The sequence below is a fragment of the Equus caballus genome, chromosome 10 (genome assembly GCF_041296265.1).
Source record: "Equus caballus isolate H_3958 breed thoroughbred chromosome 10, TB-T2T, whole genome shotgun sequence".
Classification (NCBI taxonomy): Eukaryota; Metazoa; Chordata; class Mammalia; order Perissodactyla; family Equidae; genus Equus; species Equus caballus.
In genome coordinates, this window is record NC_091693.1 from 11,951,053 (window position 1) to 11,978,755 (window position 27,703).

General features: G+C 53.7%; 2 protein-coding genes across 11 annotated transcripts; one reads left to right on the plus strand and one right to left on the minus strand.

The window, feature by feature from the left end:
- Positions 1 to 1,199: 1,199 nt before the first annotated feature.
- EXOSC5 (exosome component 5) lies at positions 1,200 to 9,576 on the minus strand. Its single transcript, XM_001500340.6, has 6 exons — positions 9,408 to 9,576; positions 5,494 to 5,607; positions 5,063 to 5,184; positions 3,609 to 3,749; positions 2,418 to 2,507; positions 1,200 to 1,365 (listed from the first exon to the last, which is right to left on the minus strand). The coding sequence occupies exons 1-6, from the start codon at positions 9,553 to 9,555 to the stop codon at positions 1,273 to 1,275; spliced, it is 708 nt and encodes a 235-aa protein (XP_001500390.4). The 5' UTR covers positions 9,556 to 9,576; the 3' UTR covers positions 1,200 to 1,272.
- Positions 9,577 to 9,781: 205 nt separating this feature from the next.
- On the plus strand, positions 9,782 to 27,649 carry BCKDHA (branched chain keto acid dehydrogenase E1 subunit alpha). Of its 10 annotated transcripts, none has more exons than XM_070222947.1 (10): positions 9,818 to 10,178; positions 15,500 to 15,668; positions 16,546 to 16,725; positions 16,830 to 16,916; positions 20,782 to 20,890; positions 23,098 to 23,283; positions 25,114 to 25,320; positions 25,543 to 25,684; positions 25,905 to 26,076; positions 26,818 to 27,649. In XM_070222947.1, the coding sequence occupies exons 2-10, from the start codon at positions 15,555 to 15,557 to the stop codon at positions 26,986 to 26,988; spliced, it is 1,368 nt and encodes a 455-aa protein (XP_070079048.1). In that variant the 5' UTR covers positions 9,818 to 10,178; positions 15,500 to 15,554; the 3' UTR covers positions 26,989 to 27,649. The 10 variants fall into 10 exon arrangements, with proteins under 10 accessions (XP_005596324.1, XP_001500344.2, XP_070079048.1 ...); XM_070222948.1 differs by having other exon boundaries at positions 23,098 to 23,259; XM_005596265.4 differs by having other exon boundaries at positions 10,031 to 10,178; positions 15,569 to 15,668.
- Positions 27,650 to 27,703: the final 54 nt, after the last annotated feature.

Sequence of the window (27,703 nt, forward strand, 5' to 3'; positions counted from 1 at the left end):
AGTGGCTGTTACTAGAAGAAAACACTAGTCCCCATTTGGCCTTCTCCTAAGCATCTCATGGAGCATAATTTCAAGCTAATGGTATTTGTGTGTTTCCTTCCTGGTTACTGGGGCAATTGTGGGAACTGGGTGAGCTAGTTCAAGCATGTGCAGGGTGCAGCACAGGGCCCACCAGATGTGCCATTTTCACCGTAAACCCCCAGACAGCAGCAGCAGACAGGATCTGGCAGCCATGTGGCCCAGCTGTGAGAGTTATTCCTCGTGGGGCGCTCACATGTTCTTGGCTCCTGCCCACTAAATGGGGGGGAGGGGGCAGTCAAAATGCCTCCCATAGTTCCATACGCCCCCTGGGGGTGCCACCACCTGACTGAGAACCAATGGGCCTCAGCCACTTTTGTTTACAGATGGGAACCGCAGGCAGCCCAGTGTGCTGGTGTCTCCCTGGCTTTGTCTGAACAGTCTGGGCTCTGAGTGGGGCTGAAGCTCCACCACTGACCAGCTGGTGACCTCCACTGACTAGCTGGTGACCTCTGGCAGCCAACTGGCTTCTGGGCTTCTTTCCTCATCTTAAAAGGGGAACTATAACAGCCCTGCCTCCTGGAATTGTTGGGCTGGTAACAGCAGCGCTCAGAGTCAGACTCCTCTCTGAGGCCTGTTCCTTCCCTCTCCTGCCCTTACATGCTCCGCTCCAGCCACACTGGCCACCTTGCTGGTCCTTGACCTTCCACAGGGCTCTGCCTGAGGCTTGGCTTGTCCCTCACAGATGAGCTGGCTCCCTGGCCTCCTCCTGGGCTTCCCTCAGATGTCCCCCTCTCCTCCCTCTCTCCGTGAAGCCATTGCTGACTGATGTATTAAATTTGCCCTGCCCAAACCCTTCTTCCCCACTTTGTTTTTTCATAGCATTTACCACCACCTGACAAACACCAATTTATTTGTCCATCACCCCACTACTCCTTGAACCTGGGACCTAGGTCTCTGGATCACTTCTGAGTCCTCAGCACCTAGCAGGGCCTGCACACAGTGGGTGCTCAACAGGTATCTGAATGAAGACTGAACGAATTCATTCAACAAATGTGCAATCCTAGGATGTTTCTGGTGTGTGTGGGGGGCGGGATGAGGTCTGTGCCCTCTGGATCCAGGGGCTGTAGCTACTCAGCAGGACCACTGGCTCACCCAGGCACACAAGGACAGAGGCAAGGCTGGGTCACTGGTTTATTTTGCGCTGGAGGGAGTGGGTGGTGGCAGCAGGAGGGCACCCTGCCCCAGCTTGCCTCAGCTCTTGGAGTAACGCCTCTGTAGCGATTCCCGGTAGAAGCGGAAGACATGTTGCGAGGCGGCCTGGGCTGCAGCCAGGCACTGCTGGAGCTGGGAAGGGGAGAGACTGGTCACTGCTGGGGGACTATCCCTGCACCCACACACACACGGCCTCACTGACCCAAGAGGTTCCCCTCAACCCGACCTGATTCCCAGAGCCCCCCAACCTACCACTTCCCCCTCCGAGCCCCTCCCTCCAAGGTGAGGCAGATGCTAAGGGGATTCTCTCAAGTGCATTTCTTTCTTTCCCACTTCATGAGCTTTCTTAGAGGGAAAGGGCAGAAAAAAAGAGGTGAGGGCTTCAAGGGTAAGATTCTGACAGCTCCAGGTCCTCAGACCAATGGGATCAGGCATCCTGACACGGGAAGAGATCCCAAATTCACAGAGCTCCAGAATTGGAGAGATCTGGAATTTTAAAGCCACAGGCCGTGACTCCAAATAATCTTAAAAGCCACGGAATGCGAGACCCCAAATTTTTACTGCCACATATTCCTAGATTCACAGGAGGTCCGGTTGGCAATGCTCTTGGAGACCATTTGGCCCAAGAGTTTCCAAACTGTTCTTCAGGGATCTGGAATTCTGGGGGTGCACCACTCTGAGCTGGAAGTTGGGGGGGGCCTTTCAGATGACCCCCCCCTTTTTTTTGAGGAAGATTAGCCCTGAGCTAACTACTGCCAGTCCTTTTTTTTTGGTTGGAAGAGGCCTGGTCCTGAGCTAACATCCGTGCCCATCTTCCTCTACTTTCTATGTGGGACGCCTACCACAGCATGGTGTACCAAGCGGTGACATGTCCGCACCCGGGATCGAACGGGTGAACCCCGGGCCACCGAGAAGCGGAACGTACAAACTTAACTGTGGGGCCGGCCTCGCCCTCACCTAATTTCAAAACTGAGCTCCTCCTCTCTTATCTTATAATCGGGCTTCCCTTTAAAATTCTCACAAAGGTTTCTGTGGCTACAAAGTTTGAAAACTCCTATGTAGAGAAAGGATGCGAGGAAGGGGCTCTCCATAAACCTCTCAGGGTCGGGTGCAGAGTTAGGATAAGACCTCATGTTGGACGGGAAGGAAAGATCTGGCGTTCATCCCCCTCCACGTGCTGGTACCTCAGCATCGGAGTAGAGCCCCTTGGTGGTGGACATCAGCAGCTTCCGTTCCACGCTGTCAAGCGCAAAGGTCAGGACTGCTCGGGCCTCCTAGGGACGAGGGGAAGAAGGTGGGGGACCTGGGCCTCGCCCTTCCCGGAGCCAGGCACTCGGGCGTCAAGTGTCACTGTTGTTTCATCATTGAACCACCTCTTCCCTGCTTCCCCGGGAACGCTCTGTGTAATTACGCCTTTCGTGTAATTGCTCCCCACGCCTGATTCCAACCGCATGGTTTTGACGAGGGCTTCCAAGCGCAGTATTCCTGCCCCATAGGAGTAGCCACAATGCGTCATTTACCTGGTGCCCACCAGCCTCCCGGCCCCTTCCACACTCTGTACCACAGGGCTGGAAGCAGACAAACTATTTCCCAGACTCCCTTGCCAGTTCAGTTCTGGCAGTAATGTGCTGGCAGACTGGAAGGAGGGGGAGACAGCACCAAGGTCCACACTCGGGACAGTCAGGGCAAAAGCAAGATTTCTTCTGTGCATCCAGAACCAACTGTGACAACGCCTTCCACAGCAGAGAGCAGGAGCTGGCTCCCTGGCTTCACCCAGGCTGGTAGAACCTCTCATCACTGGGTGTCCCCACCTCGTCCTTTTTTGCTCTTTCAGCTCTTCCAAACTACTGCAACCAGTTCCCTGCATCCAATTCCCTGCCTGAAATCCCCCAAGTGGTTTGTGCTCTCCTGACTGGATGCGACTGTTACAGCACTGGGCGAGTGACTCAGAGTAACCAGAGCCCTAGGACACCGTGAACTTGAGCTGCTGAGGCAAGCTCTCTTCCCTCCTCTGCTTTTGAGGCTCTTAAGGGGGAAGCATGGAGCTTAAGGGGCCAGTCACAGCCTCAGGAGAGACGCTGGCCAGAGAGGATGGAGCCGATGTGCAGAAAAGAACAGGGACTGAGAAACGAAGCAAAAACAACCCTGTTGGCGTGTGAGGCCCTGGCTCCTAGCCAGACCTCTGTTCTTTCTGAGTTTGCTCCTGAATGTCAGTAAATTCCCTTCTTGCTTAAGTGGGTTTGAGCGGAGTGTCTAGCAATTGCCTGGATGAACAGAGAAGAGCTTGCCAGTTGGGACTAAGGTGGTATGAGTGAAATGTTGTGGAGAAGCAGGAGTGTCTGCCACGGCCCTCACCACCTGGGCTTCATACCTACCTTTTCCTGCTTGGCCGTGGGGTCCAGCATGAGGGTCCCATCAGAGTCCAGGGCACAGGTGACCCCACAGAAAAGGGACCGCATGGGCACACCTGCGTCCACCAATGCCATGCAGGCGGCATTCAGGCAACAGGCCAGGAGCTGAGTGACACGGGGAGTGGTTAAGAAGTTTCTACTGTAGGGCTGGCCAGCAGAACGTAGCCTCACCTCCGTTCACCCTAACAGTGCTTGTGGCGGACTTCACTACTTGGTCCACGAAGGCAGTAGGGCAGAATAGTTCTAAGTGGGTCTGGGATCAAGTGACCTTGAGTTCCAGAACTGACTGCCACCTCTCAGCTGTGTGACCTTGAGCAAGTGACTTCCTCTCTCTGAGCCTCAATCAGGGATCATAATGAGATTCCATAGATGTGTACTGGCATGTGCCAAGCACCTTCAGGGAAACTGAGGGCCAGAGAGGGGAGAAACTTTCCAAGATCTCATGGGGAGGGAGTGGCAGAGCCAGGCCTGGAGCTGGAGAATCTAGCAGGCAGCCACTACCAGGTGGGCAGGTGGGGTGACAGAGGGAGGAGTCATGACCACTGCCCTCAGTCCAGGGGAGAGGCGTGGCTGTGGCATGGTGGAAGGTGAGCCTGGAGACAGACAGCAGGCCCTGCCTGAGTCACCTCCAGTCTTTCTTCCCCAGGCCTAGCAAGTGGATCCGGGCCCAGCCTCAGAATCGGTCAGTCCCACCTCTGCCACTGACCCTCCATTACCTCCCCTCTGAGCTTCAGTTTCCCCCTGTGAAATGGGGTCACAAGAGCCCTTCTCTCCTTCCCGTCTGTGAAGCGCCTGCCCAATGCAGAGCCATGTACCAGCGCAGCCTTCTAGAAATGCCCTTTTCTGGTCCTCAGCCTCAACCTCTCTCATACAAATGACAGGGATCTTTCAGGGTCCTGCTGCTGACCCAACTGCTTTGCCTGCTCAGGGATCCCCCAGTGTTGAGCCTCAAATCCAAGCTCAGGGTCAGAGTAGAGGTCAATGGTACAGGCTTTAGAGTCAGACAGGCCTAGGCGTCAGTCCTGCCTGCCTTCCAGGTGTGTGACCTTGGGCAAGTGATTTCTCCTCTCCGGGCATCAGTTTCCTCACCTGACATATGGGAACATAAGAACACCTGCCTGCCAGGGACCTTGGGCTGGAGAACCAGATGGCTTAGGCTCAAGTCCTGGCTCTGCCAATTACTAGGTATGTGAGGTAACCTTTCCGTGGGATTAAATGAGTTAATATGAACTCAGAACAGCGCCTGGCACATAGTAAGCACTCAAGCTGTGTTTGCTGTTCTTCAATAAAGTTGGTGCTTAACAAGTGTTTGGAGGTCTTCTGGCTAGCAGAGGGTGCATACAGGGCCATCAGCAAGGGTGGCAATCAGAGAGATTCTGGAGGACTTCCTGGAGGCAGTGGCCCAGGGGAAAGGATACAGAGCCAGCATCGCTGATGACCTGCAGTACCACGGTGATGGAGGTGCGGGGGTGCAGCGTCCCCAGCACCACCGCTTCACACGTGTTCCTAATCAGCCGCTCCCGGCTCTTCTCCGCTACGCCTGGGGAAATCAGGGGTGGGGTGGGGTGCGGTTGTCAGGCTCTTCCCTTCCATCTGGCTCACCTTCCTCCATACGTCCCACCCAAGCCCTCTGGAAAGGGCCTGCAGTCTCAGCCCAGGTTGGTGCAGGACCCTGCATGGATGACAGAGGATCCCCAGTGGGAAGGGGGCAGGACCTGACTGCCACCCACCCCACCCCTCCCACCCCTCCCACCTCCAGCACTCAATAAGGGAGCCTCCTGGGGGAGAAAAGTCCGAGTTCCCATGCCCTGTGTTGCTGGCCACTCCCATCGCAGCTGGGCCCAATTACCAGGCAGCCCGATCTTCGGCCTCAGGATCACTTCCAGCGTGGCCTTGTTGAAGATCTCTTTGCTGACCTTCACCTCAGCCGGCCCGTACACGCCTGCCAGGACGGAGGTGTCCCCTGGGGAGACAGCATGGGCGGCCTCACTCACATCTTCCCTGCCTCTGGGGCCCAATGTGTGGCACGTAACAGTGTGGGCACTGAGCTGGATGGCTGGGGTTCCCCACATCACCCCCCCTTCAGCCCACTATTTGTTGGTAGTGATTCTTTGAGCACTTGCTTCCCTTCTCTGCCTCTGATTCCTCATCTGTGAAACGGGGATAACAAAAATACCTCCCTCAGTGTTGTGAGGATTAAAGACACCCTGAAGGGTCCAGGTGGGTCCTAACTCCTGCTTATTTCCCCAGAGTGGGAATGAATGGGGGCAAAGACGCTAAGACCTGGGAAATAAATGCTTGGCTTCTCATCCTATCTGCCTCCTACTGGCTCTGTAACCTCAGCTGATTTTGCTCACTTCTCTGGGCCTCTTTTACCATTTGCAAAATGAAGAGTTTGGACTACAACAGTGGCTTCCAAACTTTTCTGACTATAACTTCCAATTTGTTGTTGTTCGTCCCATCTAGGCGATTCCGACTCCTAGCGACCCTATGGACAGCAGAGTGGAATCCTGCCTGGTCTTTCTGCACCATCCTCTCGTCTTTCAGCGCTGTATCAGACAATGCTCTACTGCTGTTCATAGGGTTTTCATGGTCAGTTTTTTCGGAAGTGGGTGGCCAGGTCCTTCTTTGTCTAGTCCTGAAGCTTTGCTGAAACTTGTCCACCATGGGTGACCCTGCTGGTATTTGAAATACTGGTGGCAAAGCTTTCAGCATCACAGCAACACGCAGCCGCCACAGTATGACAACCGTCAGACAGATGGGTGATGTGGTTCCCTGACCAAGAAATGAACCTAGAACACGGGCAGTGAGGGCACCGAATCTTAACCACTAGACCACAATAATTTCCAATAAGAAATACATTTTACAGCGGGTCCCAGAACTCACACAAGTCTGTGTGTAAATGGAACAGAGGGCTCACAAAACACCTCTTATCATTACTGCTTTCATATACTCTGATATTGTCTATTCCACTCCAGATACAAAGAAAGCTGGTCGCAGGCTACTAACACAGTGGTTGTCAACCCTGGCTGCATGCCGGAATCACTGTGGGGCCTGAAAAGATACCGATGCCCAGGCCGCTCCCCCAGAGATCCGAATTCACTTGCTCAGGGGTGGGGTTCAGGCACTGGAAGTGTCAGGGGTCATTCTAATCTGCAGCTGGGCCTGCAATCTGCAGCTCGGGCACAGCTTCAAAACACTGGCCTGCAATGAGAATCACTGTAGCAGTTAAAAATGTAGCGGGCGAGCCTCAGTAGGCATCGGGTGGGTGCCGGGGTGCTGCACTTTTAACAACCTCACCAGAGATTCTGAGGCTGGAAGCACAGGGCACACAGTTTTGAGGATCATGCAAGGACTCCTCTTGCTCCTGGGTCCTGGGGCCGTGAGGTTAAAGAACGTGGAAGGGGCTACCTTTCTCCTTATTTCTTAAGTTCTAAGAAACTCCAAGCATCTGAATTTAGCAAGAGCGCTAAGCCTGAGGGAGAGCCTGGGAAGGTCCCTGGGCTGGGGCTGTTTTTCCTGGTGCTGGGGAGGAGATGCCACACAACTGAGGGATTCTTGTGGCTCCGGGAGAATCTGCCCCGAAGGGGGAAATTACCGAAGCAGAACCAGATCTGCTCTGGGGTCTTCATCCCTGTTATTTCAGAGGAGCTGCCTGTGGTCCACCTGAGCCTGGGAGTCCCTCCCCTCTGACGTTCTCGAGCAATTCTCTCCTCTCTGGGCCCACATCCATCTTCAACTCCTGCCCCATTTATCTGATCCTCTTACAGCCAAACTCCTGAAGAGCTGTCTCCATTCGCTGTCTCTTCTTCCTCTCCTCCTTGACCCCACCACTCCACTGGAGCAGCTCTTGACGGTGTCACCAGGGACCTCCAAATTGTCAACCCATGGGTGTAGTCCATCCTCATTTCAGTAGGACTATGTCTAGACTGGGTCTTTCTTCTGAATTCCAGACTTGTATGTCCAAGTGCCTCACATTGCCACTGTGATGTCTATTTGGCATTGCAAACTTAATGTTCCAAACTGAACGCATCTTCCTGCAGCACAGCTGATGCGGGCAAACACCTTAGCTTTAGCTCTCTCTTCTCATACCCCCAAACCAAACCATCTGCAAATGTTAGTTTACCTTCAAAATAACCCCAGAGTCTCACCACCTCCACTGCTTTCACTCTGGTCTGAGCCACCATCATCTCCCCCTTTCCTCCATACTGTCTACGGTCAACACCGCAGCCAGAAAGATTCTATTAAAATATATTCAGACCATGTCACATGGCTCCCATCGCATTCACTAGGCCTTCTACGATGGAGGGACAGGCCTCCTTACCTCTCTCCAAAACCTCCTCTCACTGCTCCAGCTACACTGGTCTCCTGACTTCCTCAAACACACCAGGCAAATTCTTGCCTCAGGGCCTTTGCTCCTGCTGTTCCCCATGCGTGGTATGCCTTGCCTCCTAATATCTTCAGCGTTTGCTCCCTTCCCTTTAGGTCTTTATTCAGACATTACCATCTCACCAAGGCCTTTCCTGACCATTTGATGTAAGATTTCAACCCTCTCTGGCACACCCTATGACTCTTCTCTACTCTATTTTCCCTCGTGGTATTTTACTTAGTTCTTTACTGCCTGTCTTCTTGACTACAATGTAAACTCCATTAGGTCAGGGATTAAAAACATTTTTTTATGATGTATTCTCTGTGCCTAAAACAGTACTTAGCACAAATACAGGCAGGTTCAAGGAAGAAATGAATGAGAGCAGGTTGGTACTGGGTAGAAGGTAATGCCCAAGCGAGGGGAATGAAGTATCTATGGGGGTGATCCTTAGGCCTACCTCCAAAGGAATATTTACCTGAGTCAGGGTGTGGAGTCTAGTTTCAGAGGTATTTAGCTAGAAAAGGGAATATTTACTCAATAAGTAAGACCTGCCCCAATCTAGCAATATTGTACTCACCTGAAGAGATGTGTATACCAGTCAAAGAGATATTGACCCAACTGCTGGGGTGGGGAAAATCTTTTTCAACCCAGGGTGGGGACATTACCCTCAACCCGAAAAGTATTTACCTGGGTATAAGATCTGCCACAGTCTGGGAAGTAATTAAGCCGGTAGCGGTGACTGGTCTACTGTGTATGTATGCAAATGGACAGGTTTGCCTCAGCCTGGGATTAAGGACCCACGGTGTGTTTGTGGGAGACGGAGAAGGAATCCAGTCAAAGGCGATATTTACTCTGGTGAGATTTTACCTATTCTAAAGTATTCATTCTTTTTAAATTACTTTTTATCTCGTATAATTTTTTTCTTCCTCCCCAAAGCCCCGGTACATAGTTGTATATCCTAGCCGTAAGTCCTCCTAGTTCTTCTATGTGGGATCCGCCACAGCTTGGCTTGATGAGCGGTGTATAGGTCCCGCCCTGGATCCGAATCTACGAACCCGGTCTGCCGAAGGGGAACGCGCGAACTTAACCACTCAGCCACCGGCCGGCCCCTAAAGTATTCACTCTTACGGAAAGCTCTGCCCCTCTCTCATTCTGAGAAGTATTTACCAGGGTGGAGATATCTTTTTCCTTCTAGTCAGGAGATATATGTAACCTGGCGTACCTAGTAGTGTCCACTCAGGCAAGAAATTCTGTGCTAGTCCAACAGTGACATGTGCCACGTAGCACAGGAGGGGGTGGGCACTCCTTTGCAAGGACACTGCAGCCGCGCCCCAAAACAACTATGACCTGAGGGAACGTGGCCCAGGCAGTATTTACTTGGGTTACGTTCTTACCTTGCAGGAAAGAAGCAGAACCATCCGGCCGGGACAGTAGGTTCTGTTCGCAAGCAAAGTGCCGGAGGCTGCAGCCGGGGCCCCGAGGGCTGGATTCTGTTCCAGACTCACCGCGAATCTTGGCGTCAGACCGCATCGCACCCTCCATGACTCCGGATCCCACGTGTAGCAGCGACCACCGCTTCCGCCCGAAAGCGCGCGCTTGCGTGTTGGCTGCGTATTGAGTGCGCATGTGCACATCCCGGAGTGCCCGCCCCTAGCTTCAGCGCCCGCACGAGGCTCCGCGTTTATTGACAACCTGGCCCCGCCCACCATGCCTTCTCAACTTCAGGAAAACCATTGGACGGCATCGAAGGGGGGGCGGGCCTTAGCTTGGGCTCGTCCTACCCGAGGTCCACGGGCCCTAAAGCACTGAGACTCGGGTGAGGTTGTCCTCTTCTTTGCCTGTTTACCTGTTACAGAAACAACTACGATGAAGCGATCAGAGTAGATTTTGGGAAGCCAGATTGTTTTATCCATCCGTCTATGTGTCCTAGCGACCGTAGGACTGGTAGCAGGCGGTGTGTTGGCAGGGCCGTCCTGGCGTTTGAGTCACACTTATGAAGGGGCAGCCCCCGTTGTCGCCGAGGAGGGGGGCGGATCTTAGAGGGGTTGTTAGCTAACATGGCGGTGGTGACAGCTGCGGCGAGAGTCCTGGGATCAAGTAGAGGCCTGGGCCAGGATGGCCTACTGCTCTTGCGGCGGCTTGGGGTTCGGGGGCTGGCTATATCTGTGAGTACCTGGGGCACCTGGAGTTTTCCACAAGGGGGAATGGGGTGCCATCGCTGTCTTGAGAGTGTGGGGTACGTGCAGGGAGTGAAGGCAGGGCTGTCACAGAAGGGACAGGGGCTGGGAAAACCACTCGGAGAGGACACACCAGGGAAGCACTTCCACTTCTTTTGGAGAGGAAAAACAGGCAGCTCATTTGTGGGTCCCGAGGGAGGGAGACAACTTGGAGGGAGGGAGGAGGTTTCCTCCTTGGTTGCCCGTCCATCCCCCGGGGAGGCCGCTTGGAGGGACCTGGGAGGAAGGCGAGACCTTTCTGCTCAGGGCTTGGAGAGTGAAAGGGGAAGACGTTTTGCTCGGTAAAAATCTCTTCTTCAAACGGAAGAAAAGAGAGACCAGGTTCCCCCTTCACGGGCTTTGGCAGTGCCCTGTATTTCTTTGCTCCTTTGCTGCAGTTCTCATTATAAAACGAATTGCAGAAAAATATCGTTTGATCCTGTGTCCCCTGATGAATGCCAGGGTACGGGCCTTGTCTGTTTTGGTCACTCTACAGACGAGATGATCAGTAAACATTTGTTGAATTAATAAGGCGAGAGAGGTCCAGACAGGGCACTTTGCCCACATTTCTTAGAAACGCTTGAGAAATGCCTGGTTTCTTGTCAAAAGGGTTAGAATCCCTTTAGGTTGATGCTGCTAACGGGAGGCTCACCCAACAGAAATCTAGTTGGAAGCCTCTGTTTAGAGGGAGAGAGGCAGTCGGCTGCTGAAGAGCTATGAACTAAAATTTCACAGCTGAGAGAAAAGTGGTTCAGAAGGTGGGTTCTGAAGCTAGGCTTCGTGGGTTCATATCCCTAATTGGCCACTTTCCAGCTGTGTAGCCTTGGGCAAGGGACTGCTCTCTCTGCACCTAATTTCCTCCTCTGTAAAATGGTAACAGTGGCCACCTCATAGGGTTGTTGTGAAAATTAAATAAAGTGCCAGGAACTGGATCTGGCATATGATAAAAGATATAGGAACATTAGCCACTATTGAAAGTGAGGGTGGAGGGAAGGGACAGAAATTCACCTTCAAGATGTGGAGAAGAAAGGCGGTGACTTTGTGGGGGCCGGGATTGGTGACGGCCCTGGAGGGAAATCTGTCAAGATCTTGTGGGGTTGGATCTGACACTCTGATCCCCAATTTATAAGGAAGGGAAGATAGAATCTGTGGGAAGAAGCCCTAGGCAGGGGGAGCGACAGGGGAGGAAGGTGAAGAGGATGGGCCAGGAGTGAGGTCTGGGAGGAGCTTGCTGGTTGCAGCAGGTTGCTGAGGGAGGAGCCAGGTGGGGCAGTGTCCTGCCTTTTTGTTGTCTTCTCTCCCTTTTTTTGGAGCAATCAGATCCTCTACAGCTAATCTCAGTCCTAGGAGCCCATTGGTTGTGCCAGTGGGGTGGAGGGGACTGGGGTGGGAATCTGGAAAGGTCATTTATGGCTGGCCTCCAGGCTCAGTCTCCTTGCTGCCCTTCTCTCTTGGCTCCCCTCCTTCATTTTTTGGGGGTGGGAATGGTGGGAGGAGGAGGTCTTTCAGAATCCCTACTTTTTATTTCTATATATTTTTAATTTATTAGAGTCCTTGTTTTTTCTTCCTTACTTTTATTTCTCCCACTTATTCTTTCTAAGATTAAAAGGATACTTCCCCCCAGTACGTAGTTGTATATTTTAGTTATAGGTCCTTTTAGTTGTGGCATGTGAGACTCCGCCTCAGCATGGCCTGGCAAGTGGTGCCATGTCCGTGCCTAGGATCTGAATCAGTGAAACCTTGGGCCACCAAAGTGGAGCATGTGAACTTAACCATTTGGCCACGGGGCCGGCCCCAAAAAATGACACTTTTTTTGGTGTGGAGGGAGGGCGTAGTATCATTTAGTCGAAGAATATTTTAGACCAGAGCTGTTTGGTGGAACTTTGTGCAATGATGGAAATGTTCTTTATCTGCGCTGCCCAGTCCAGTAGCTACTGAGCGCTCGACCTGTGGCTTGTGCCACTGAGGAACTGAAGTTTTTATTTTACTTAATTTTAAGGAATTTCAATTTAAATAACTGGGGCCGGCCCGGTGGAGCAGCAGTTAAGTTCGCACGTTCCGCTTCGGCGGCCCGGCGTTCGCCAGTTCAGATCCCGCGTGTGGACATGGCACCACTTGGCAAGCCATGCTGTGGTAGGCGTCCCACATATAAAGTAGAGGAAGATGGGCACGGATGTTAGCTCGGGGCCAGTCTTCCTCAGCAAAAGGAGGAGGATTGGCAGCAGATGTTAGCTCAGGGCTGATCTTCCTCAAAAAAATAAAAATAAATTTAAATAACCGTAAGTGGCTTGTGGCTGCCATATTGGTTGGTGCAGTGTTAGCCAGTCAAGGTGAAGCCAAGAGATAGTGCCTTGGGGGAAGGTCAGGAGGCTGTCCTGTAGTGGGACAAGATTGGGTTGTCGGTTGGGAGGAAGGATAGGCTGCCTTACTTCTTCCCTGCCTGCTTGCTCCTCTTTTCCCCAGGCCGTTTACTGAACACCATGATGCCCTGGAGGCATTTGCCTGATTTCGCCCTCCCTCCCGCTCCAGTTGCTAGCAGATGTTTTAGTGCGCAGGGAGAAGAGAAGGAAGGAAACTCGATTGTCAAGCAGTCTTCATTGGGTTTCTCAGCTACCACCCCAAGAAGCAAGTGGGGCCTCGCCTTAACTCCCCCTTCTCCAGGAAGCTTGTCCTTATGCTCCACCAGATGCTGGCTAGTGAAAGGTTCCTCCGAGAGCTGCAGCAGATGCCTTAGACCTGTCTCACCAAAAGCTTGTCAAGTAGAAATTCTTATTTTTTTCACAAGGGGATGCAGGTTTATGGGGACTGTCTCCTGCCCAGGTGACATAGCTGGATGCGGACAGAGCTAGGATTTAAACACACCCAGTTTAGCTCTGGAGTCCCTCATCCTACCCTGCCCTGTGGTTAACCACTGAACTATCCTGCCTCCTCTGAGATCACCCCTCTTAATTGTAACTTGTGTGTTCAGTGTTTGTCATCCATCCCTTCCTGTTGTCTCCGGTCCTCAGTTAAGGGCCTGATTTGGAGCAAATATTCAGTATCTAGCTGTTTGACAACAATAATTGTCAAATACACTTGTTAGCTACTCGTATTTATCAAGCATTTATGTGCCAGGCACTGGACTGAGCACTGTATACATATCAACTCGATTAATCTTCATGACCGCCAGTGAGATAGGTACTCACACCACCCTCAGTTTACACACGAGGAAACTGAGGCTCAGTCAGCTTTAGTCACACAGCCAGGGGGCAGCGGTCTGTTGGGAGTCTGTGCCCTTAGCCTTGGCTCCACAGGGAGTCGCTCTACGAGAGGCCATGCCACTACCTGCTGGGCAGACCGGACCACCCAGAGCAGGCCTCTCTGTTTCCTGTGTGGTGGGAGAGGATGTGGCTTCATGCTTTGTGTAAATCTGTACAGCTTCTGCCCTTGTAAGTCACTGGCCACTGGGACAAATGCACCTTCCCACCAGAAACAAGAAAAGATAGGTGAAGTCGCATCCTTCCTCTGCCGGCATTTTACCACTCACCCTTAATGGAGTGTTTCCTCAGGGCCCCAGCTCATTGAATCAGCACAGTAACCCTGGGCTAGGTACCATGGGCATCGCTATAGGCCCAGGAAAGAAGGGGCACGGCCAAGGCCCAACTACAGTGTGTGGGATGTGCCAAGGTGCTCTGATGGTAACTCTCTAGCCTCCAGAGGCAGGATCCTGCCCTGATACCTGGTTGGTTCTGAGCCCTGTGACCGTGTCCTGACTCCTGCTGGTCCCTGGCCTACCCTCCTAGAGCCCCTCCCCAGACTGCAGCTCTTGTCCTGTTCTGCCGAGGTCTCCCCAGGCCTCAGTCTCCCCCTGGAGTGTCTGCTGGGGCCATGGTCTGAAAGTACAATCCAGAGCATGGGACAGTCATTCCTTCTTCCTAATCCTCTTTTTCCTTCTTCCTCCTGAGGTGCCGGGCATGTTTCTTTTTCTTGTTTCCGAACATTCCTAGATTTTACTTTTTTTCCCCTTCTACCAGTTTTTGAGCAGACAATATGTCCCATGCCTGTGCTGAACCCTCTGTGTCCCTTGTCTTACGAACTTTTCACGGCAGCCCTCTGCAGCCTTTTTGCAGATGAGGACATTCTGGGAGACAAAGTGTTTTGCAGAAGGCCATGCAGTGAGCTAAGAAACTGGAACCCAGGTCAGTCGGACTCCAAAGCTGTGAACTTCACCCCTCATCCATCCGTTTGTTCAGTAATTGCCTGTTGAGTGACCACTCTGTAAAGCGGCCTGGGCATGATCCCTGTCTTCCTGGAGCTTGTGATATGCGTGGGAGACAGACATGGACAAACGAATCCTCTAGGTGGATGGAGAGGTCTGCCCATGTGAGCGTGCAGAAGGGAGAATCCTGCTCTATAAAAGTTTGCTGCTTCCCTCACAGGCAGAGGGGAGTCTGCTGTGATGGTGTCAGGCCTGGGCCTGCCCTGCCATTGGGGCTGTAATTTCCTTTATTTCTTCACAACCACAAATGCAGATAAACGTGTCCGTCTAGCTCCTCCCCCGCTGGAACCTTGAACGGCTACTTCACTGCAATTAAAGGTGGGAGGGAGGGGAACACACTTGAGCACACACATGTGAAACCCAGCTCATGGCAAACCTGGTCATTTTCCTTTAGCTCCTATGGGAAGTGAAGCCACAATTACTGAGCTAAGAGCAGTGTGGTGACTGGTGAGGAGTAAAGATGTAGACGTGTGAAGACGGGACCAGCAGTGGCAGTTGGGGTTAGGAGCATGGGTTTGGGGTCTAGATGTCAGCTCTGTCCAGATTTGAAGCCCAGTCCTGACTTAATTGTTTCTTTTTAGCTCTGTGACCTGGTGCACGTTACTTTACCTCCCTGAACCTCAGTTTTGTTATCTACTCAAAGGCAGTATTTAAGAGTGTCTGTCTCACAGACATGCTCTGAGGACGCAGTCCGACTGTGCATGCCGAGCTCAGCCTGACACTGATTCAGGCACGTGCTGAATCAAGGGGAGCTGTTGCAGTCCTGAGGCCAGTTCAAGTTTAGTTCAAGGGCAAGAAAGCAAATCCGTTCACATCCTATTGTGCACGTAGGCTTCTCTTGGACTTTCCCAGCCAAGCCTCCTCTGATCCAAGGAGGTGTGAGCTCCCCACAGGACTCCTCCAGCCACTCTGATCTCCTTCCAGGTTCCACAAGAGACACACCTTTTGCCTTTTGTATGTTCTGTTCCCCTGGCTTCAAATGTTCTTTCCCTGACTCTTAGATGTCCTTTAGGCCTCAGCTATCACATCACTTCCTCAGAGAAGCCTGACCCTCTTTCCGCTCTTCCATGGCTTCTCCCAGGAGAATATGGATCACCTTCATCGGTACCTGTTCAACATCTGTCTTGCCTGCTGCATCTCTTAGGTCCCCAGATCTCAGCACAGGGCTTGGAACGAAGCAGGTACTCAAATATTTGTTGAGCAAGTCAGTCTGGGTTGGTGGAGGGAGTTAGAACTGCAGTGGAGAGGGCATTGAAGTGTGTGGAGCATTTGCCAGGTGATGGGGGAAGAGGCGTTCTAGTAAAGAGGTGAGAGCAGGGACATGATGGGAGAAATAATAATCAACATTTTTTTGACCATTTACTATACGACTCACAAGTACTCTGCTAGCCATTTTATATGCCTGATCTCGTTTAAGCCTCACAAAATTCCCATGAGGTGTTCTCTGTTCTACAGATGAGAAAGGAGAGACTTGGAGAAGGGAAGTCGCTTTCTGTGGTCAGCCAGCAAGGGGTTCGAATCCAGGCAGACTGACCCTTAAGAGCTCACAGACTTAATCTCTATTCTGGGTGGCCTCTGTGGTAGGTATGGGGTCAGTAAAGAGCCCATCTGGCTGACTCAAGGACACTGTGCAGAGGTGACTGTGGCACCAGTAGGAGATTGAGAGAGAGGGTGTCTGTGGCCAGACTGAGGAGGCCCTGAATGCCAGGGTGAAGAGTTTGAGTCTTTGATAAAAACAGCTACCAGTTCTTGAGCTACTTGCCACTTTATTGAGTCATTTAATCTTTATAATCCTGTGGGATAGGTACTATTATTTTCACCCCAATTTTACAGATGAGGACTTGAGATGCAAAGAAGTTCTAGTAACTTTACCAAGGTCACACAACGAGCAAGTGGGGGAGCTGGGATTCAAATCGTGTTTGTCAGGCCCAAGAGTCCACTGGGGCTGTGGTGTCTTAACCATCAGGCAATACTGCCTGCCACTGTGGGGTTGAGCCAGTGGAACCTCTGCTGCTCAGGATGCATGTGTCTCCCCCTCCCCCTGCCCTGTCTCCCCAGCACCCCCAGAGGCAGCAGCAGCGCTTCTCGTCCTTGGATGACAAGCCCCAGTTCCCAGGGGCCTCAGCGGAGTTTATAGACAAGCTAGAGTTCATCCAGCCTAATGTCATCTCTGGGATCCCCATCTACCGCGTCATGGACCGGCAGGGCCAGATCATCAACCCCAGCGAGGACCCCAATGTGAGAGGCTTCCCCCAACCGCCCCTGCCTCCCATGCTCAGGTCCTTTGTCCATGTCCCTTCTGGTCCCAGCTGCCCCACGTCTCTCTGTGCCTCCATCTGCAGCTGCCCCAGGAGAAGGTGCTCAAGTTCTACAAGAGCATGACACTGCTCAACACCATGGACCGCATCCTCTACGAGTCCCAGCGGCAGGTGCGTGAGGACAGGCTTGCGGGGAGGAGGATGGGGGTCTTGGAATTACCTGAAGTCCCCTTACCTGTGTTTGGGCCAAAAATCAGCTCCTAAGGTGGAGAGAGTAGAATGGAGATCCTTTGTCTTGGGGTCCTTAGAGTTCTTGGGGCTCCGGAGGAAGAGTGTGGGAGCGGTCCTGCCCACAGGCAGAAGGATGGACTAGATCACTAAAACACCTACTGTGTGCTAGGCTGGGGGCTTAGCTGTGCTGGGAGAGGGCAGGCTGGGGAAGACCTGTTGGCTCTTCCTCTCAGAAGACAGGGTGACCCTTGGGGCTTCCCAGAGTGCCCATGTCAAATGTACTGTGATCCTCAGCAGTGTTAGCATCAGCGTACAGAGACCGAGTCAAAGCAGTGTCAACAGAGGGAATTTGTTGACTCAAATAACACCAAGTTCACAGGGGCCTGTTTCAGGCACAGCTGGATTCAGGGGGCTCAAAAGATGTCATCAGACCTCTTTTCTCTCTCCAAGTGTCTTTTCTCCTCTTGTTTGCTTGGCTTCCTTCATTCATAAGTAGCAGTGTTTTCAAGAAGCTCTGGGCTCCTGGAGAGGCGGCAGAGAAAGGGCTCAGGGCACAGGCTCCGGAGCAAGACTGTGTGATTAAAGTCCTCACTCTGCTCCTTTCTGGCTCTGCAGCCTTGGGAAAGCTGCTTAACTTCTCAGTGCCTCTGCTTTCTTGTCTGTACCTGCTTCATGAGATTGCTCAAGGATTGATGGTGGCATATGTAATGGCCTTAAGAACAGTGAAACTGGGATTAGCCAGCACACAATGAGTACTAGCTATTACTCAACATGACCCTACCAGCCTTGCAATTATTATCCTTTCTACTTAGTGGTGGAAAGAGAAACTATTAGGTCTGGTTCCTGTTGTTCCAGCAAAAGGCCCAGGGCTGATGCTCAATGGCCAGGCTTTGGTCACAGACCCCACCTGAACCAGCCCCTGTGACTGGCCAGACCCGGGCCATGTGCCCATCTCCAGGAACCAAGGGAATAGAGGAGTGGAGTCTGTGACCCCAGGCCATGTAGACTGCGAGCAAGGGCGTGAGTTCCTGTTAGGAAAGGGGGAAGAGTGTCAAGCAGGCAGGCCCTCAGATGTTCACCACCCCTGCTGGCTTAGGAGGCGGGTGGCCTTGGGAATCTGCATTTGTATCAAGCCCCCAGGTGCTCCCATGTGGACCCCATGTGGACTAAAGCGTGAGGCCCCCTGGCCTAGCAGATAATACTGAGCAGATTCAGGCAAACAGCTTGTAGGAATGCTCTGTCTCACCTTCCCAAGTTAGGGTTGTGTCTCCACTCTGCCCAGAAACTTCCCTTGGCTGCCACTGTCCTCAGGATCAACTCCACCCCTTCCTGTCCACCCCATCTCCCATTCCAGGTGGCCTCAGCAATCCACTTCCCTCCCCACAGCCTCAACACCAGGCCAGGCCTCTCCCACCCTCTCTCCACGTGCCTACGCTTGTTCCTGCCCCTGCACTGGCATTACCAGTGGGCTTTGGAATCAGATGGACATGGGTCCAATCACAGTGGTGACCTTGGGCAGATGATTTTTTTGTCTCTGTCTCAGTTTCCTAAGTGTATTGAAAAAAATGGGGATAATAAGAGAACCCACCCTACTGGGTCGAGGGAGGAATTCTGTGAGACCCAGCATGGAAAGTCCCTGGCCCATTGGCTGACACAGAGGAAGCCCTCAATAAGATCAACTCATCCATCAAAGTTCAGCCTACGTTAGCTAGGATTATGTTTAGCTGTATGTAACAGACCTACCCTCCCCCCCAAAACCCCCCACAAATCCCAACAAAAATAAAAGCAGTAACCTAAACAGAGTAACGGTTTTTTTTCTTGCCTAAGAGAAATGTGGAAACAGGTGGTCTGGGGCTGGTATGGTGGCACCATGATGTCACTGGATACCCAGCGTTGGCTTCTAGCCTTGAGGGCCCCTAATGAGCCAAATGGCTGCTCGAGCACCCTCCATCCCATCTCATTCCAGGCAGGAAGCAGAGGGAATGTGGAAGGTCAGGTGTGACACATCCCAGTTATTTCCCCAAACCCACCTTTATAGAACTTTCCAGGCGCTCCCACCCAATAACACCTGCTCACATTTCATTGGTCACTCCTAGCTGTAAGGAGACTGAGAAATGCGGTCTTTTAGTCTGGGCAGTTGCTGCCTGTGGTAGAATGAGGGCTCTGTAAGCAAAGAGGAAGGGGGAGAGGATACTGGGTAGGCAACCAGTGACTTCTGCCGCTAGTCCAGGTGCTGGTTCCTGAGCGTGCCCCTCTCAGGCTCCTCCCCACACCAACCTTACAGCGTGCCAGGCCCTCAGCACCCAGCATCTGCCCACTCACTTGGCACTGGAAGGTCAATTAACTTTTAATTGGCTCCCCACCTAGAAGAAAGCATTATTCATCTGGTTCCCCCACCGTGACAGAAAGCCAGGCCTGCAGAACACATGAGGAGGCAGAGGGTGTCCCACAGGTGCCAGCCTGGGCTCTGTGTTTCACTTCACACACAGTCCTGGGGAGCTCATTTCCATCTCTATGCCAGGGTCTCCCCAAATCTCCAGCTAGACTTTGTCTGTGAACCCCAAATCTGCTTGGCTTCTCACCCTGCGTGTCCCACACCAAATTCACCCTGTCCGGTCTTGACCTTGGCATCTTCCTCCCAGACCTGCTCCTCTTCCTCCTTTAGGCCATTTCTCAGCAAAGGGTGCCACCATCCACCCGTCTGCCCCAATTGGAGACATGCATCTCATCCATGCCTTCTCCCTCCCCCTTCCTATCACTTTGTTCCCTCTCATTTACTCTGTCCCAAGATATTTAGTTAGAAATCCATTCTGCTGCTCAGCAACACCATTAGGACCCAGACTCCCTATCTTTTGCTTCACTGTCATGGGCAAGTTGGTTTCATCCTATGCCTGTTGCCTCATGTTCACAAGATGGCTGCCACAGGTCCAGGCTTCATAGCTATGTGTAGGGCAGGAAGAAGGGCTGGCACCAGCTGTAGTGGTCTCTTAGTAAGAAAGCAAAAGCAGACTTTAACTTAAGTCTCTGACTAGAATTGTGTCCCGTGGCTGCCTTTGGCTGTAAGGGAGGCTGGGAACCTAATGTTTAGCTTTTCCAGGTTCTGGGGTTGGGGGTGCTCAGAAGGGATTGGCCTGGGCACCCGTGTAGCCAGCCAGCAGGGTCTGCCACTCCCTGACATTACTGTCTCTGCTTCTTAAGACTCTTAACTGTCCTCTTCTCTCCCTGCCTCCCACCACTAGCCAAGCCTAGTCGTTACCCCCTCACCTGGCTTGTTGCACGTACTCCTGTCTCCTCCATTCATTTCCCACATGGCAGCCTGAGAGACATTTCTGAAACATCGCTCCCCTGAGGAGAACCAGCTGCAGGTTGCCACCACTCTCAGGGTGAAATCTAGATGTATGATCCTCTGCTTTACCTGAGCACTGCCTCTCTCTCCCAGCTTATCTTTCCCCAGCCCTCCCACTTCATGTCCCAGCCCTTCTGGCCTTGTGGCCTTTAGTGTTCTCTCTGCCTGGAAACCTCCACCGCCCCTGCCTTTGCTCAGCTTTGGCATTTCTTCCCGATGCCCCTCCGTGGTGGGGCAGATACCTCCTCACAGCTCCCACCACACAGCCCTATCACTCTGGCTCTGACCAGTCTGGCAGTGCCTCCGAGAAGCAGGACCCCCAGTGTGGCCTGGCCTGGAGCTGGCCTTCAGGAAGTATCTGTTGACTGACTGAGTCATCAGAAGTTGGTCGGGATTTGGATGGTTCTTTCATTGCCCAGCATAACTGAGCCGAGGCCTCTGGGCCCCCTCCACCCCCAGGGCCGGATCTCCTTCTACATGACCAACTATGGCGAGGAGGGGACACACGTGGGGAGTGCAGCAGCCCTGGACAACACGGACCTGGTGTTTGGCCAGTACCGGGAGGCAGGTATGTCTGCCTATGGCCTGGCCCTGAGGAGCAGGTGCCAGATACCTGGGTCTGTGGTCTCCATTGAGGCAGGTCAGGCCCAATCCCCCTGGTGTGGTGGCAAGGCCCATATCAGTTATCCCGTGTGCTCTTCCAGAAGCGGCATGATGCCAAGGAGGTCTGAGGAGCTGAAGGAAGAACTTTCCGAGCAAGAAAGAGCCAAACCAAGGACAGGAGTCTGGAGGGGGTGCACTTCCCCTCTCAGGAGGCCAGGCAGTGTTGGGGCTGAGAGCCTGTGCTAACTGTTCCATGCTCTGCTGCATACTAGTTGTCAGATTTGGCCAAGTCACTTTCCTTTTCTGAGCCTCAGGTTTTTCATCTCCACAATAGAGGTTCTGATGGTGTTGCAGCCCCTGCCTGGTAAGGTTGCTGGAAGCATGCAGTGAGATCAGCCCTAGCTGTGAGTGTGGCATGCACTGTGGGCCCCTGTCCACACTGTTCAGGGCTCTCCTTGCCTCTCCAGGCTTCATGTCCCTCTGGGAGCAGAAGCAGATGGAGGGCTGGCAGGTCCCAGCCAGGGAGCTGGCTAACTTCTGAGAGAATGAGTGAGAGGAAGGAAGGATCAAAGACTAGGAATGAAGAGGATCGTGAGCATGAAGGAGTGACTGGAGTGAAGGAGTTAGCCTGGGCAGCTGTGAGTGGGGGGGGTTCCAGAGTGGTTGTTGGTCTGGGGGCCCTGCAAGGGAGCCACCCTATGGGGGTGCCAGGGAGGCAAAGCTTGACCCTTCCTCTTAGGTGCTGCCCGATTGTGGGCAAGTTGTCTAACTGCTCCTTGCCTCAGTTTTCTTATCTATCATGGGAGATGGAGAACCTCCCAAGACGATTGTTGAGGGGCTTCATGGGGCAGATGATGCAAAGCCTTTAGCAGAGGGCCTGGCATGGGGTAAGCACTCAGGAGAGGCGATGTGACTGGAGCCTCTCACCCTGGGACAGCTCGTCAGCAGGGAGGCAGGGCCTGGCTGGGCTGGCTGTCCAGGTTCCTCTTTGGACCAGCCTGGCATTCCAGTCTACTCTCTATCTGCTCCCCTCTCAGCTGCCCAAGAACCTTCTCCTCCTACATGCTGTAGGAGGACAGGCCCTGTGATATCTGTGGTTCAGCGTCATTAGCAAAGAAGATGAGATTTCCCCCGATACTCGGCCACAAGCCAGGCCCCAGCTAGATTTGCTGAGCAATTTCCACCTGTTTTTGCTGAAAGAGTCTCTCTGGTGCAGGCTCCAAACAGGGCCAGGTGAAGGTCCTGGGAATCCTAGGTGGCAGCTGGGCTCTCCACATAGGGCTGTTTGGGCCCCGGCTGGCTGCCCCCGCAGGAGTGAGCCCTCCTGCACTGAGGGTCGGTAGAAGGCCCTGCGTCTGGGCAGCTGCAGAGGGTGCTCGTGCAGAGTGAGGACATGAGTCAGACCCCACACCCCAGCCCTGACTGAGCAGCCACTCACCTCGCTGACTCTCGGTCTCCCACCTGTGGCATAGGGAGAACAGGGGTGCTCAGAACAATAGCTAGCACTCACAGAGCTCTTGAACACCAAGATGCTGTTCTCAGTGCTGGAAGCAGTGGAGGCTCTGTCTTTCACCTTGCAGCAGAGCTGAGGTCCCTCCCCAGGGTCCCACCAGATGGTGCTGCTTCGGGGAACCCCCCACCAGCCATATGAGGGGGACATCACGGTTGCCTGTCAGAGCCAGGTGGTAGAAAGCTGAGTCAGAGAGCTGCAGCCATGGGGTTCCCTTTGATGGTGAGGTAGGCATCCACTGGAGGTTTTGTGTGAAGAAAGGGTTTTAGTGCCATAAACAGGTTTGAATATTTCCTCTCTAGTCCGCAAGTTGTGAGCTAGTGGCTTGTACTTTTATTTGGTTCATATGATGATTTTGTGAGTAATTTAATTAGTTGAAACATTTAAAAATCATAAAAAAAAAAAGCAAGCTAGATTTCTGCCTTTTTTTTGAAAAACTGGACCTTCTGGCCTCCCTGGGCGCAGTCATTTGGTCCGAACAGCATTCTCCCTGGTCCCTGTAAGCATCCGGATTTGCCTCCCTTGCTCTAGTCCAGCTCCCTTAGTGTACAGACAGGGGAACGGGAGCCCGGGCAGGAAGGGTGTTACCCCAAGAGCCCCTCGGGGTTGGTCTGCCCCACGGCACCTCCTACCAGGCTAACTGCTGCCTCCTCCCTACCCAGGTGTGCTGATGTATCGGGACTACCCCCTGGAACTGTTCATGGCCCAGTGCTACGGCAACGTGAGTGACCTGGGCAAGGGGCGCCAGATGCCCGTCCACTATGGCTGCAAGGAGCGCCACTTTGTCACCATCTCCTCTCCACTGGCCACGCAGATCCCTCAGGGTGAGGATGCACACCCTGGGCCTGGTTCGTGCACACCAGTGTAGTACCCCTGTGCTAGCCCCAGCCCTTCTCCATCCCTTCTGGGGAACTTCCTTGTTGGTGACACAGTCAAGAGTGCTGGTGCGTGCTCCAGACTTTTAAGACATCTCTTGTCTGGGACCCTTCAGAGGAGGGCTCTGGTGGTGTCCTTACCCGTTTGGCAGGCTTGAGCCGCTATGACCACACTCTTAATTTCCCACACTTGCACGCACCCCATTTGTCCACTCAGAGACACAGCCAACTGCATGTGACTGAGTGTGGACCAGGTTCCTTGCTAAAGGTCACTCGGCGGGTAGGGGGAAGAGCACGGACTCAAATCGTGGACTGGGTGGCTACAGAGTCTGGGTTCTTGACCCCGACCCTGCTCTGCCTCACCCTTGCAGTCCAAGTCCCCTGAAGCTTACTCTGGAAGCCCACAATGCTTAGAGCAGTCGGTGTGACCTCAATGAAAGGTGACTGCTTGGGAAGCAGACCGACCAGGGGCCAGGCCTGTGCCCACACAGCTCAGAGACCCTGGAACCAGACCTTCCTCCTTGCCCTCTGGTGCCTGCAGTTGGCTGAGGGTCAGTGTGGGCTTCAGCACCCTCTGCTCCTGGGCAGCCGAGAGCCATGAGTTGATGGTCAGAGTGCCTGGCACGGCGTTAGGCCCCGTGCATGTTCGCTCATTGTGTTCTGTTTGGAAACAAGGAGCAGTTCATGCCTCTGAGGTGGGAGGTGGACAGGGCATCTTTCTGAGAGGATGTGACATTTTCACTGAAGGTAGGTAGGATTTTTGTAAGGCGGGGCTCTGGCCCTAACCTTCCATTTGTGTGACCATTAAGTCACTCATTCAGCAAATGTCCAGTGTTGGTGCTGTGTGCTGGGTGCCATTCTAGGTGCAGTGAACCAAGAGACAAACAAAACCCAGCTCTGCTGGTGCTGCAAGATGCAGGCGTCAGATGGAGGAGTAACACACAGCGTATATCAGGGGTGATAAGTCCCACAGGGAAAATAAAGCAGCGAGGGACTGGTATGTCATGGGAGCAGGTGGGTGACATTGCAGTACAGATCAGGAGGTGAGGGAGCCATGCAGGGATCTTGAGGCAGGTACCTGCTTCATGTGTTTGAGGCGCAGGCGCAGGGAGGAGCCCAGTGGGGCAGGGGTGGAGGGTGGTGGAGAGAAGTCAGAGAGATGGGGGAGGGGTGCAGATCTGCTGATCTGGAGGCACTTTGACTTTTACCCAGAGTGGAATGGGAGTGGGGGAGGGGAGTCATCGCTGTGGACTGACTTGGCCTGACTCACATTTTAAGAGGCCTCTGGCTGCCAGGTTGGGGTGGGAGAGCAAGGGCCAGTGAGGAGGCTGCTCCGGAACTCAGGCAAGAGGGGCAAGAGGTGCCAGTGCGTGACCAGGGTGAGGTGGGGAGGGGTCAGGTTCTGGCTCTCATTTGTAGGTGGAGTAGTGGGGAATGACAGAAAGTTAGAAGTCAGAGATGATGCTGAAGATTTTGGCCTGGGCAGTTGGAAGACTGGCGTAGGGGTCGGAGGGCAGGTTCTGGGGGAATAGTCAGGAGGTCAGGCATTTTCTTCCCCCTCACAGCCTGGCAAAAGGCAGCCTGAGCCCCAGAGCCATGGGTTGGTGTGTGGGGTGCATGTGTGAGTGTGAGTGTGGGGTGAGTGTGTGAGGTGTGTATGTCTGTGTGTGGGGTGCCATGTGTGAGTGTGTGTGGGGTGTGTGTGGGGTGAATGAGTGTGGTGTGTGCGAGTGTGTGGGATGCATGTTGGTGTGAGCGTGCGCGTGTCTCTGCTCTTGCTCACCACCCTCTCACTCCCTGCAGCGGTGGGGGCGGCCTACGCGGCCAAGCGGGCCAATGCCAACAGGGTCGTCATCTGTTACTTTGGTGAGGGGGCGGCCAGTGAGGGAGATGCCCACGCCGGCTTCAACTTCGCCGCCACCCTCGAGTGCCCCATCATCTTCTTCTGCCGGAACAACGGCTATGCCATCTCCACACCCACTTCTGAGCAGTACCGCGGGGATGGCATCGGTATGGGCCCTGCCTGCTTTGTCTCCCCCCGGCACCCCCCCCACACCCCTGCCCTCTTCCTGTTCCCCTCCTGTGGTATCTGGCACAAGGTAGGTCTCAGGGACAGTGAACAGAGTGCTGCTCTGTTTGCTCTCCTCTCCTCACTTCCTGCTCTCCCCACTCCCTGCTCATCATCCTCATCTGAGCCCTGGGGCCTGACCTGCCTTCTCCCTGTCCCCACAGCGGCTCGAGGCCCCGGGTATGGCATCATGTCAATCCGCGTGGACGGCAATGATGTGTTTGCTGTGTACAACGCCACCAAGGAGGCCCGGCGGCGTGCCGTGGCAGAGAACCAGCCCTTCCTCATTGAGGCCATGACCTACAGGTGCCTGCCTCCCCCGGATCTCCCCCCAGCCTTGACAGCCAGAGTCTTTAACATCTCCCCCACATTGGTCACTCTCCCCAATGCATGACCCCATCGCCGCACATTGTGTTCCCTTCCTTGCCTTTATTCCATTTCCACCCCTTCTCCCCTAGTCTACCCTCTTCCCTCCCGACCACCCCTGAGGCCCCACTCTCATCCTGGGCCCCTTCTCCCTTGACAGGATCGGGCACCATAGCACCAGTGACGATAGCTCAGCGTACCGCTCTGTGGACGAGGTCAATTACTGGGACAAGCAGGACCACCCCATCTCGCGGCTGAGGCACTACCTGCAGAGCCGTGGCTGGTGGGATGATGAGCAGGAGAAGGACTGGAGGAAGCAGTCTCGTAAGAAGGTGAGGGCCTCCCTCTGGGAAACCAGTGCGCCAGGGGGTGTGTTCTGGGGTGCAGCGTTGTGGAGAACCCCAGAAGGATGGAAAGTCTGGAGCTTGGGGGACACTGAACTGGGAGACTTGGGGGTAACCCCAGTGATGTCTCTAAGTGGCCAGGCTGCCTGGGCACATGCCCCTCTGCCATATCCTAGCTCTGTGGCCGTGGCGCCGTGTCTGCCCTTTGCTCCCTTATCTCTGAAGAGGGGTACTGGGGTATCCATTTCAGAAGGTTGTGTGAGGATTAGGTGACTTAATCCATGTGCAGTGTAAGCACCCTGCGTGCAGTGTAAGAGTCAGCACTCTGCCCTCCTTGGCCCTGTCATAGCTGCAGGAAGTAGAGCCCAGTGGCAAAGGCAGACCCTGGCGTCAGGCAGATGGTGCGGCCCCTAATGACATCATCATGGGCACATCCCTTCTCTGTGCCTCGGTTTCCTCATTTCTAAGCTGCCTGCTTCCTAGGGCTGCTGAGAGACTGAAATTATTCTGTACACTTAGTACAGTGCCTAGTCCTGCTAAGGATGGAGAGGCCTAGGGTTTGGGGGACACCGATATGGGGTATTAGTTTCACCACAGTTATGATGATCATCCCCATTGTCCAGATGGGAACAAAGGCTTTGGGGTTAACCCTTTGCCGAGACCCCACAGGTAGGAGGCAGGGCCCTGGGTGAGAGGCTGACTGCTTGTTCACCATCCTGTGCCCCACAGGTGATGGAGGCCTTTGAGCAGGCTGAGCGGAAGCCGAAGCCCAACTTCAGCCTGCTCTTCTCAGATGTGTATCAGGAGATGCCCGCCCAGCTCCGCAAGCAGCAGGAGTCCCTGGCCCGTCACCTCCAGACCTATGGCGAGCACTACCCCCTGGACCACTTCGAGAAGTGAGGCTTGGGGCTGGCCCGGTGGTGCAGCGGTTAAGTTCGCACGTTCCGCTTTGGCGGCCTGGGGTTTGCCGGTTCGGATCCCTGGTGTGGACGTATGCGCTGCTTGTTAAGCCATGCTGTGGCAGGCATCCAACATATAAAGTAGAAGAAGATGGGCATGGATGTTAGCTCAGGACCAGTCTTCCTCAGCAAAAAAGAGGAGGATTGGCGGCAGATGTTAGCTCAGGGCTAATCTTCCTCAAAAAGAAAAAAAAAAAAAAGAGAAGTGAGGCCTGCTCACCTACCCCCACCCACCTCAGCTATGCTGAGAGGAAGTCCCATGCTGAGTGGTGGAGGGAGCTGACACAATGCAAGCCCCTTCTCCAGCCAGCTCCCTCCAAAATACTCAGGGGCCAGGGCAGTGCCTGAGACAGTAACAGGGAGTGGGTCCTGCTCACTGTCCCTGCTCCTCCAAGCTGTTACATTGGGGCGGGGGCTCTGTCAGCCCCCTCTTCATCTGTTGTTACAGTGCCTTCTCCCCGGGGCTGGGTGAGGACGCCTCCAGGACTGGAAGCCCACCCGGGCTGGGGGTGGGTGTGGCAGGTCAGCCTGTGGAACTTCCTCAGAGTGAGAGGCGGTCAGCAGGTAGTGAATAAACTGTCTCTGCATTTGGCTCTGTGCCACCTCCTGTCTCTGTTTCCTGGAGTTTTGGAGGTGAGGAGTCCAGAATGACTGGT

What these genes read in the sequence shown, in the direction of transcription:
- EXOSC5 (XM_001500340.6), bottom strand. Translation starts at nt 9,555, where the DNA reads ATGGAGGGTGCGATGCGGTCTGACGCCAAGATTCGCGGTGAGTCTGGA. An exon ending in GCCGAAGATCGGGCTGCCTG is followed by an intron (nt 5,185 to 5,493) that starts GTAATTGGGCCC and finishes TGATTTCCCCAG; the next exon opens with GCGTAGCGGAGAAGAGCCGG. An exon ending in GGCTCTACTCCGATGCTGAG is followed by an intron (nt 1,366 to 2,417) that starts GTACCAGCACGT and finishes TCCCCTTCCCAG; the next exon opens with CTCCAGCAGTGCCTGGCTGC.
- BCKDHA (XM_005596265.4), top strand. Translation starts at nt 10,129, where the DNA reads ATGGCCTACTGCTCTTGCGGCGGCTTGGGGTTCGGGGGCTGGCTATAT. An exon ending in TTCGGGGGCTGGCTATATCT is followed by an intron (nt 10,179 to 15,568) that starts GTGAGTACCTGG and finishes GGCTTCTCCCAG; the next exon opens with GAGAATATGGATCACCTTCA. An exon ending in TGGCCAGTACCGGGAGGCAG is followed by an intron (nt 20,891 to 23,097) that starts GTATGTCTGCCT and finishes CTCCCTACCCAG; the next exon opens with GTGTGCTGATGTATCGGGAC.